General features: G+C 45.2%; 1 protein-coding gene across 1 annotated transcript in view; it reads right to left on the reverse strand.

Annotated features, from left to right (window-relative positions):
• LOC119459163 (putative phospholipase B-like 2) overlaps positions 1-12,420 on the reverse strand; it is a 39,675-nt gene that overhangs the window by 24,515 nt on the left and 2,740 nt on the right. Inside the window, exons 2-5 of the mRNA XM_037720990.2 lie at positions 12,108-12,336; positions 7,338-7,429; positions 6,228-6,388; positions 947-1,039 (exon numbers count right to left, since the gene is read on the reverse strand). Coding sequence (XP_037576918.1) covers positions 947-1,039; positions 6,228-6,388; positions 7,338-7,429; positions 12,108-12,171 — 410 coding nt within the window. The 5' untranslated portion in view covers positions 12,172-12,336. The remainder of the gene's footprint in view (positions 1-946; positions 1,040-6,227; positions 6,389-7,337; positions 7,430-12,107; positions 12,337-12,420) is intronic.

Genomic DNA, 12,420 nt, shown 5'->3' on the forward strand with positions numbered 1-12,420 from the left:
CTGCGGCTGAGGAGCCGATGAGCCATGGCTATAGCTAAAACTAACTGTGCGCGATCTCGGCCGCGGTGGGCGGCGCATGTCAACACCGAAATTATATGTCTTACACCGTGCTCACACATTATCACTATGTATTTAACATTAGTGCAAAGACGTTGTGTTTTAAGCTAGTTGATATTTTTGTGTGCACTCGTCTTATCATTATTTACTTGCGCATCAAGTGTTTTGAACTTTATCACTTTACATCACTACTTCATTACTTTCGTATCACTGGTCACCGCAGCAGGGTCTTTCTCCTCGAATTTCTCTCCACTGGGATTCTTTATTCTTCCAGTACTTTTCTAGGCATATCACCATATTTCCTTTGTTGTATTTTGAGTCACGCAATTATTTCTACATATGTGCAATTCCTAAACTAACCTACTCAGTTATAAGTTCGCATACACGCAGACAGGTACGTGCTGGTTTTACCCCACCTAAACACCTCCAATAGACAGCGCTAACCCGCACCGCTAATTATCATTGCACTTCGGCTTATTATAATCTAAACGGCACCCACGTCCGCCGCCCTCTCTTAACGTGACTTGTACACCCCTCATGGACGCAAAACGCCCTAGCTGCATGTCAAGAGACGCAAAAAGCTATAAACAAAGGCGCCGCTGTCATTTCATTTGAATGACTGCTCTTGCAGGCATGCCTGTGAACCAACTTGACAAAATCTGCAGCTTCGCAACTACACTGAAGCTCGGAATTCAATTTTACTAAGGTTCTCGCCCTTTCAAACGACTCAAGGAAGTATCTAATAGAGCACGAAACGTCATCAATTTGCAGTTGATCTGCAAACCATTCCTTGGAATGTTGACACATACTCTTTACTAGCATCCGGTCATCTTGCAAAATACATCGCAATCAAAAAAACAGAAAAGAAGAGGGAAACAATAATACGCACGGCATTTGTTCATGCATCCATAAGGCCCCGTTGGGAAGAGGTGCTCCCGGACGGAAAAGCTTATAGTCTAAAACCAGGATTTGACTATTCGCCCTGCATGACATGAAATACCATGTGAAACATTCTGCGGGTCACCATATTTTATATGATGATTCCCAAATATATATCGGCTGATGCTATGTATGTTCGGGCTAGCGTAGTCAGTAGGCTAATGCTGGACAAAAGTGGCATCGGAAGTGTTCGGCTCGTAAAACAGGACAAATCGTAGAGAGAGTAAAAGTGATTCAATTCACTCAAATAAATTGAATGCTTAGGTGATTCCTAACTGATGCTGTTTTCAAAAATTCGCGCGAAAGCAGATTGTGTGCAAGCCTGGACACAAGCAGGGAGCTACTGCACCAAACGTTTATTCTGATGTTGTTTCTTGGTCTTTTCTTACCTAAGCAACAATGGCGCAGACATTTACACTTGCACACTACACCATGAATCAGAAGTAGTTTTTTGTTTCTTAGGATTCTTTCATTATTCGCCTTTCGTTAATGGCCGTAAGTGCTCGTTAAGAAAAGTAGGCTAAAATTTACAATTAAACAATTCACAAATATCACAGCGCGCGTCAGTTTGCTTTTTGAAGACGTCTTCTCAGGCGACTTCAGATCGATTTGGAGTTCGTAGAATCTGGGTATCTGGCCGCCCCTTTCTGACCAGTTTCGTAAAAATATGGCGATTTGAGGTTTTCTAGTGCAAGTAGAACAAATGACAAGGCATCAAAATGATATTTTCAACTAAAGAGATGCACCAAGTTAGCGTAGAACTACGTGCGGAACAGTAATTAGGTATTATTTATTATTTAGTAATTAATGAATAACGGAACCGAAGGTACGGCATTACTCAACGAAAAATATAGGCCGATCCCAGGATAGTATAGTCTAAAAATATGGGACAATCCCGAATGTAGTGCAGTCTAAACAACAAACCACATTTTACATTATTGTTACCAAGAAAACCTTGTCTTTATTCAATCTCAACCACTGTTGACTCGCCCTTCGTTTTCTCTCCACGTTTAATCTGCTGTAATTCGTAGTAGGCAAGCGCCGAGATTAATCAACAAGTGCAGCCAATTCCTGCACAAAAAATCATTCAGACATGAGCGGGTGGTAGAGGGAAGGAGCCTTCATAGTACTTCTGCTTCTAAAGTCACTGTTCACACAAAATATTTGACACTTTCCCCCGAAGGCGAAGCATTGAAAGCAACAGCAAGTTGTAGCAACTTCTAGCTTTTCAAGCTCACCTAAGCTACACCGGTGCCTTCGTCGGCTGTAGGTTCCGGCGCTACAATTCTGACAACACTTTTTTTAAAGTTAATCTGATTATTGTGAAGCAATGAGTCCAGATTCTTGAAATATATTCAATGTTGGGCACGTTGAAAGTTCGACTTTTCTCCATACTTGCCGGGTTTTTGAGGTCAGCGAATGACATAAGTTCCATTTGTATTTCGCTGGTTTCAATGTTAAGCTTCGTCAATATAACGTTGTCATTTTGTTCCACTCGGCCTGCTGCCGCATTACATCATATTTGCACTGCTGGTGCTTCTTTATCCACATCTCCTTGTTACCTGTTTTTCGCTGTCGCTTTTTCGTACACTTTTGGCTGGCCAAGACAGATTGAGGAAACAGCGTACTTGCTCAAAATCAACCACTCCTGCGAAAATTCTACAGCTCCACCATATATTATTGTCTTTTGCATTGCACAACAGAGTGTATGGTTCGAAGTGATGCTCACTTACAGTGAAGGCTTCATTGAACTCTCGATCTGAAGCTGAGACGAGGTGTTACGATAGTAGGGTTTCTTTAGAAACGTTAAGGAAAAAATGAGGTCACTTGTCCTTCACTCACTTGTCCTTCAAGACCAGTAACAGGCAGTAACGTGCAGCGCATCATGGAAAAGCTTCTTCTTCTTCTTTCTGGGATTTTACCTGCCAAAACTAGTTCTGATCATGAGGCACACCGTAGTGGAGGGCTCCGGATGAATATCGACCAAACAAAACTCCTTATTATCTCGTTGCCTCTTCACATCCTCTGCTTCATAACATTGCAGACGTGTTCACTAAATATTTCAATGACAGGAAAGCACAATCGGAGGACGCTTAAGATTCGCTATTAAGAGTGGAACGCGATAGCATTCAATGATCTCTGGTGGCTTATCAGGCTTCCCGGCAACTGCAGCTTTCATTTTCTCCAACTTCGCATCCGCATGCGGCTGCCGTAGGAAAGTTACATGCGACGCTGGTGTAGGCGATGATGATGATGATTATTTATTGGCATCCCCTTTGAAACGGGGTGGCGACAAATATTCACCTAGCCTGCTTGATTTATTGAGGTATACTATACATGTTCGTTATCTATCATTTTTGTATACCTCTCATTATTCTTTTTTCTTTCTTTTTCAAAAAAAATTACCTTGTACCGCTACCTATGATTTTAAGAGATCAGGTCGTATCCATCTTATCCCTGCTTTTTTTCCACCAGTACTCTAATCGTCTCCTGCTAAATCTCTGCAGCTGATCTGTTGATGTTTCCTTCCATTTTAAACCCAAGCGCTTCTGGCAGTAGCACGTTACCTACGGTTCTCTCTGGGTGGATTCCGTCGCATTCCATTAGGATGTGCTGAGTGGTTTCTGGATCTTTACTGCAGCATGCACATGCCTCATCTAGTTCCAAATATTTGCTCCGGCATGTTTTGGTCCTTAGAAAACCGGCTCGAGCCTCCAATAGCTAGACACTGCCCTTTGTGTTATCGTACAGATTTTCCCTTCTAATTTCTTTCTTCTCATTCTTGTAAATCTCCATTGTCCTTTTTGTTTCCATTCTTTGCATCCAATTCACGGTCTCTATTTCTCTCACTTTCTTTCTGATGACTCCTGGTTGTCTGTTAACAGTTTCGATTATCCTGTACTTGGTTGCCAACTTCCTTGACCTCTTCCTCCATTCTGTGTCCGCGCTTTTCATGTACAGATACTTGTGCACTTTAACCGCCCATTTATTTTCACCCATGTTCCTGAGCCTTTCTTCAAAACTAATTTTCATCTGTGCTTCTCTGACTTCAAAAGAGGCCCAACCCATGTCACCCTGCACTGCCTCATTTGTGGTATTACCATGGGCTCCCAAAGCCAACCGGCCTACTGATCTTTGGTTAACTTCCAAACCCGACAAGATATCCGATTTTAAGCATAGAATGGCATTTGCGAATGTTAGCGCTGGCACCATTACTCCTTTCCAGATTCCACGCACCATCTCATACTTCTTGTGGCCCCACACTGCTCTGTGTTTCATTATTGCTGCATTCAGCTTCCCCTTTATTTTACGATTATCTTGGTGGTTGCTTTGGTAATTCTTTCCTTCGTTTATGTGTACGCCGAGGTACCTCTATTGCTTCACTATGGGTATTAGTTGCTCTTGAATGGACACCACAAAGTTACTCGTCTCTTCATTAAAGATCATAATTCCTGATTTGTCTGTGCTAAACTTAAGGCCTAGATTTGTCCCGGCATGCCCACATATATTCGCAAGTATCTGTAAATCTTTTTTATTGTCCGCCTAGTAGCACAATGTCGCCTGCGTACAGGCTTCCGAGGAGGCGAGCACCATCTGGATGGTATTTTTGCAAGGAGGAAACCACGACGCGCTACTGATGAGTGCAGGAAATGTTGGAAAAGGGGCGTGTGTTTGAGTTTCCGCGTAAGAGAAGTCTGTGTTCTCGTATATTCAAATTCCAATCCGACGCTGTCAGGCCTGTAGGTGGTGGTTACGTCGTACTTTAGGATTTTTCTGACGCATCTTACTTTGAGAAATTTGATTAGATCACCAGCGCCTCTGCGCCACGCGGAGGCCGGCATGGTCGGCGTGGTTCGGGATGATTTTCTTGGAAGGGAAACGCCCTCGACGCCGACACCAGATTTGCTGCAAAACGGGGCCCTTAACGCTATCGCTTTAAATGCAGCCTAGACGCACACAAAGAAAGCTGCACTGGTCCGACCAGTATAATGGGGAATGCTGTTTCATTTTAAAGATAAATAGGCCAGCGTTTGGCAAATTTAGCTAGCGGCTGTAGTCCTAACACAGTGATGTATACACTACGTGTCCCTTCTATATTTTGTTTTTTCATCATTGAACCTTATTGGGAGGCTTTAACGGACAGCCTGAATTGAAGTCTACTTCTCTAAAAAGTCGTGCGCGGGATTGACAGTATGGCTGACGTACAAGTAAAATTAAAATTAAAGAGCTTGCGTCAGAGCAGGCCATTCGCGAAAACACTTGAACTCTCTGTCAATTCTGCCAGCATTCTATTGTCATCTTGAAAGTTATTTATATTTATCTAAATATGAATATTTGTTGCTGTCCCGTTTTCAAAGTGTAGGGTTCGTAAGGCAATAACGTGACTTTCTAACCGACTGCAGCCGGCGCAGTCACTCAGTGGCTATAAATACAGTCACCACGTTGTTGAGGAACGAGGTCAGCGCACAGGATGAGCACGGGCTGTGCTGCTTATTTCAGGCAGCTGCACTCCTATGGGAGCGAATGCTAATACCGCTCGTTTACCGTGATTTGTATGCAGTTTAATTAAGACCCCCAGGTGGTCCAAATCAATCCAGAAGCTTGCCGCTACCCCTTCACTCATATTTCACTAGTGCAGTTGCCAGACGTCAAACCACGTATGTAATTATTTCTTTTCTAATTATCTGCTTCGCTGCGCAAAATCGAGCAAATGTTGAGCGTGCATGTTGTTGGTTTGTTGCCTTCTGTATCTAGTCAATCAATGAACAACCTTTATGCAATAAAAGTACGCCAAGGATGCAGCTTTTGCTTACTTTACGATATTACGAAATCCGACATTTCCACGGTCTCAAGTGAGATTAAGTGTTCCTTACAACCACAATCACAGAATGTGCGCTAGCGCTTTAACTAATTTATTTCTGATATTTTTTGTGACGAGTAGTACAACTATCTGCAAGCGAGAAATGAGTAACGCTTTGTAAAATTGAGATGTCCTGTGCACAAACTGACAAGCAACGCTTTGTCATAAATTCAAGTTTTGGGCCCCGAGCACACGTCAGTTGCTCGCAGCGCCCCTCCTGTAACGTCATCGCAGAAGCGACAGCGGTGCAGGTCTGTGCCATTCCAGTATGCCATAATGCAAGTATATCTGAATTTACGATAAAACGCTGTAACACCAATGTTTATGTATCTTAAGACACTCTGATGTCATAGGAATCGAGTATACTGACGTGCCACTGTTTTCCTTGGACATGGTGCGCACCCACTGTTCACCGGTCGTGGAGAGGCGAGAGGCGACAGCTGCCCTAATCCAGCCCATGGTCACGCCAGTGGAAGTCACCAGCTTGTACAGATCCTCATTGTCGTTTAATAGTTGTGTCTCCGTGATTGCCTGCGAATCATACGTTTACACTGCTCTCATAGATCGACTCACCTGCAACTACGGTTTCAGACCAGTACTCGTTTCTCCCTTGCAGCGGGACTGATTGCTGTCCTCCACCAGTACCGTGCAGACAAATACGTACAGTTTTACACAGTGCTTCCACCGAAAAAATACGGATCGCCTTCGCATATCGTCTTCCTGCTGCTCTAGCCTCCCTCATTGTTTTCAACCTAAGCTTGCGGCGATAAGAGTCACTTCGTAAAAAATTTCTGCGCAATTTAAAAATGGTGCTATAATTGTCAGACAGCTCCCATCAACATTAAAACAAGGAACTCATCAAAGCGCACAAAAGAAGAATAAAAAAGGGCGAGAACAAAAAGAGCTGTGAACAGCAAATTAATTTGAAAGACTCTTCTGTCGTTGTTGTAAATAAGGTAATTGATATTATATACTGCAATACAGTAGTCATGGGTCTCGCTCTTGGACTATGCCGGTTTCTCTGTTTTCTTTTTACGATATCGTACGCCAAACTAAGGTGTAACTCATAGTGGATAGAACGGTATACACGGTGGCCAAACTGAACGCCATTGCACAGGTATTACGGCCGTAATAAACGAGTCCCTTGAACACATATCTCTTATTCAGTGTTCGACAACCTCATCGCGACAGCAAACGTAAGCCTGCTATATATATCAGCACCTATTATTTGTGGTAATATTTTCAGAGCTGTAACAGCAATATCTCGCAACGCATGACTGCTATCAAAAACGAAACCTTTGCTCCCCGCCCCAGGAGTGCATCCCTTTCCCCTCAGTCCCACTTACGAACAAAAAACGACTGTGTGCTATAGGTTGAATAACTGCATGAAGATATGCTTTTCGGGAGTACAACATTTTACCATCTCTTGGCGATCGTTTCATGGCTAACTGACACATTGAAAGAAAAACGGAAAGCTTACAAGGCCAGCTGAAGTTAGGTAGTAGCTGTCCCACGAAATAAGCATTCCGGGGTACGTTGTTATCGTCATTGTATGACCTGGCACGACGTCCTCTGTAAGGAAAGCAACGAAAGTTGAAGCGTTCTGCGAACCCATGCGCTGGAGGTAATGCTGTACTCGATTTGAAACACTTGGCAGCGTATGCTCGCCGCTGTAATTCGAAAAAAGCAGCTGCTCTGACACAGCATGTTTGCTAACAAGAGCACTGAGCACCATGCGTGCGTGCCCACAGTCCGTGCTCCCTAAATTATTTTGGCACCCTCGATTAGCACATGAGAACTTTCGACAGAACCATCTCGAGATGAAGTTCGAGAGCAAGAGAAACCGTCCTTACTGAGAGCAAAAGAAGGGTTTTTCTGATGTCCATCCTTAATGCGACTACCATTGCAGCAATGTAACGACAGACTGTATTGCTGAATGGTTCCCTTCTGTGTAGCCCACTCGTTCAAGTTTATGTTACCGACACCTTCATTTTATTGCGATAGCAATTATATGGACACTCAAAGCGGATTTCTGACGTCGGCGTCATCGTCCAACGGCGATGAAATCGTCGCCGCGCGCCGTAGGCTGTATGTGCGAGTGAAAGCGCGCGAGGGACACGCGCTTTCACGGGGAGCGAGCGCACGGCGGAGAGCGAACGCGACTTCCATCGCGCGAAAGGCTTTGGGGGGACGGGAGGGACGCAGGGGAGGCGACGTTTAGCTGCGGCACCAAATGCGTATTTATACAAAAAAGTTGTCGCAGTTTCACCTGAAAGGCGAAGCATCAATTGCGATGGCACACTTGTAGAGAGCTATACGGAGTAATGATAGTAGCTTTATCAGCTGTATAAACTTGGACATGCAGCAGCATCGGCAACACGCAGAACTGTTGTCGACGCCATCGGCGTTTTGCCCGCGTTAGCTCAAAATGCGTGCGGCGTTGGTGACTGTTGCCGGAGCCTCTGATATAAATACGCACTTGGTGCCGCAGCTAAACGTCGCCTCCCTTCCCTCCCCCTCCCCCACGGCCTCTCGCGCGTCTGAAGAAGGCGCGTTTGCTCTACATATATGGTGATTGTAAAGGAGAAAAGAGACGCCTACTTCTGCAGCCCTTAAGCGAGCACGGCGCAGAACGCGCGTTTGTTCTCCGCCGTGCGTTCACTCCCCGTGAAAGACACGCCCCTCACGCCCTTTCACTCGCACATACAGTGTTCGGCGCGCGGCGACGATTTCATCTCTAAATGACGTCATACGGAACCTCATGGCGACGGCGACGGCAGAAATCTGCTTTTGAGTGTCCATATAATTGCTATCGCAATAAAACGTTGCGAGGCGAGAAGGTGGTAAAGACTTCCGACGCTGCTCGACGAGCGCCAGAAGCAACGGAAACAGTCACCAACGCCACGCGCGTTCGGTGCGAATGCAGGCAAAACGCCGACGGCGTCGACAGCAGTTCTGCGCGTTGCTCATGCTGCTGCATGTCCACGTTTATACAGCTGATAAAACTACTATCCTTACTCCGTGTAGCTCTCTACTAATTTGCTATCGCAATTGATGCTTCGCCTTTCGGGTGACACTGCGACATTTTTTTCTGTAATCTGGCGCTCCTCACTCTATTCATGTTCTTGTCTCATTCTGTCCATTTCACTTCTTTCTCCACACTCGGCTGCTTATACCCGTGTCACACGGGCGTTTGGAAGGCCTTCCAACCGATAGTCCGTTGACTCAAAGGTCAAGTTCGAGCTGCTACACGGGCGGTTTCGAAGGCCGCCAAGTCAATAGTCTATCGAGTCAACGCCGTACAACTCTGTCGAAACCCCGATGGCCTTCGAGCGACGGCAGCCGCATCGAGCAGCGCAAGCGTTGCGACAGTTTCGCTACTCAGCAACTTAAAAACTAAACATATATGTATAACAATGTATAAACAATTTATTTAAATGTCTAATCAAAATAAAATAAATGTTTGTGCTTTTAAGTCAGTTTAATATTATTTAACTTTTGACGACACGGAAACGAAAATAAACATCCGCAGCGCCACACATTTTTTGCGAGAAGCCCCTGAACCACTCAAATGCCTGAAATAGTGCCGCGTAGCAGCCATACAACTCCTTTGAGTAGACAGAGTTGTGGTGTTTTGAAGGCCGTCGACTGGAAGGCCTTCCATGTGTGCCGGTGTGAGACGGCTATTATAGTGCCGACTTGAGTAACTTGATATGCGCCAGTGGGCGTCCATGATCAAAAAAAGATCCCTTAAATTTCTCCGATGCTGTGCCGAATCTAATTCGCGTCACACGGCTTCATCAAGGACCACAGCCCGGCTACTTAGGAGGCTGCACCACAAATTCACTGAGTACGTGCAGCTTTTCAATAAACGTCTTTCACGCCAACGCTTTTCTCAGCTGTTCCGTGAATGCACTGGGTATGTGCCACCCTTCAATGCGCCTCTATATAACATGGGTAACTTTGCATGTGCCACGGAGTGGGCGGCAAGCGATGGAACAATTCTCAGCATGCGCACTCCCCGGCACGCCACGCTTGGCGTCTCAGAGGCCACGCGCGACGTTTCGGTAGTGCCAGTAGACGGCGCAGCGTGTCCTGAAAGAAGCGCGAGAGAAATGACCGGTTGCCCTATGACGCGTTTCTCAGCGTTCGCAGGCACCGGCGCGCCACGCATTTCGCAGGACATGCACAGGCTTCGCGGTGGCTCCGCTAGAGGGCGCCGCATGTTCTTCGGAAAGCGCGAAAGAGGAGTCCCGTTGCAGTGCACGCTTCCTACATAACTCGTTTCGACAGTGGTAATACGTTCAGTCGCATTTAATCAAATATTTAATCAATGATGGAAGAGATATTGTGCTTGAAATGCTTGAAAAGCTTACGGCCCTTTACACGCAATGCCTCACAACTTCAAATGTACCAGAGAGCTGGAAGAACGCCAACATTATACTAATCGATAAGAAGGGAGACGTTAAAGAATTGAATTATTATAGACCCATTAACTTGCTTTCAGTATTGTAAAAGATATTCACCAAGATAATTTCCAATAGAATCAGGGCAACACTTGATTTCAGCCAACCAAGAGAACAGGCTGGCTTCAGGAAGGGATATTCTATACCATGAATCATATCCGTATCATCAATCAGGTAATCGCGAAATCTGAGGAGTACAATCAATCTCTCTATATGGCTTTCATAGATTATGAAAAGGCATTTGATTCAGTAGAGATACCAGCAGTCATAGAGGCATTGCGTAATCAAGGAGTACAGGAGGTATACGTGAATATCTTAGCATATATCTACAAGGACTCCACAGCTACCTTGGCTCTCCACAAGAAAAGTAGAAAGTTACCTATCAAGAAAGGGGTCAGGCAAGGAGACACAATCTCTCCAATGCTATTCACTACATGCTTAGAAGTATTCAAGCTCTTAGACTGGGAAGGCTTAGGAGTGAGGATCAACGGCGAATATCTCAGCAACCGTCGGTTTGCAGATGACATCCTCCTATTCAGCAACAATGGAGACGAATTACACCAAATGATTGAGGACCTTAATCGAGAAAATGTAAGAATTGGTTTCAAGATGAATATGCAGAAGAAAAAGATAATGCTCAATAGTCTGGCAAGGGTTCTTATTCAGGATCGCCTGTCAGCCTCTAGAGTCTGTAAAGGAGTACGTTTATCTAGGTCAATCATTCACAGGGGACCCTGATCATGAGCAAGAAATTTACAGAAGAATAAAATTGGGTTGGAGTGCATACGGCAGGCATTGCCAAATCCTGACTGGGAGCTTACCACTGTCGTTGAAAAGAAAAGTGTACAATCATTGCATTCTACCGGTGCTAAAATATGGGGCCGAAACTTGGAGGTTAACAAAGAAGCTCGAGAACAAATTAAGGACCGCACAAAGAGCAATGGAACGAAAAATCATAGGACTAACGTTAAGAGACAAGAAGAGAGCGGTGTGGATCAGAGAACAAACGGGGATAGCTGATATCCTAGTTGACATTAAGCGGAAGAAATGGAGCTGGGAAGGCCATGTAATGCGTAGGATGGATAACCGGTGAACTATTGGTTTTACATAATGGATACCAAGAGAAGGGAAGCGCGGTTGAGGTCGGCAGAAAACCAGATGGGGTGATGAAGTTAGGAAATTTGCAGGCGCAAGTTGGAATACGCTAGCGCAAGACAGGGGTAATTGGAGATCACAGGGAGAAGCCTTCTTCCTGCAGTGGACATAAAATATAGGCTGATGATGATGATGAATACGTTCAGTCATTTTATTGATTCGACGCTAAACCCATTACCGTCGAGAGCCATCGCGAGATGGGTTCTGCCGATATTATTAACGTTTCGTCATTTCCTAATGGCAATCACTGCCGTAGAAGCAGCCTCATCATACTAAGCGTACGTAGAGTTTTAAGTTGGCTGGTCTTTCTCAACTGCAAACGTATTCCTGCTCAAAGGTGTCAGACTGAATTCAAGGGAACATGCCCGCAGGAAGGGGTGGCCAGTTACAATTACTAGAAGCCATCATCCTATATGCAAACGAACTTGCGCCCCAGCCATAACGAACAAGAGCAAATTCTACATTTTCCTGGGCGCCACCTCACTAGGCAAATCCGTGGAGTCTGCTTTGCGGGGAGACCATCAGGCTTCAGGCACATTTCATTCGCGACGAAAACTGGCAACCTGAATGTGCTAGCCACCCACAATACTGTCGGTGACGTCGAATCGAGCAAGTGTGGTTTTGCTCACCCGGTGCAGTCTTTGCAGCTGTTTGGTGCCATGGCAAAATGTACTTCTTCTGGACACGTAGCATTGACCTATAGAGGAACCAGGTGCTGTGAGCGAAGTAGAGGTCTTGAAGTTGCCGACGATTTTGACAAGCGCTGAGCAGGCTAGTATCTTGTCGATAGAGTAGAAGTTTGAGTTTCGTCCTAAAACATGTTCCAAGTCTTGGATGTCTGCCATGGCGTTGAGGTACCTGTAGCGTTGGTAAATACCAGTGATAAAGGTTACGCACACCTGATGAATATAGCACAAGAAACACGGTAGGCAATACACCACT

Source organism: Dermacentor silvarum, chromosome 7 (genome assembly GCF_013339745.2).
Source record: "Dermacentor silvarum isolate Dsil-2018 chromosome 7, BIME_Dsil_1.4, whole genome shotgun sequence".
NCBI classification, from domain to species: Eukaryota; Metazoa; Arthropoda; class Arachnida; order Ixodida; family Ixodidae; genus Dermacentor; species Dermacentor silvarum.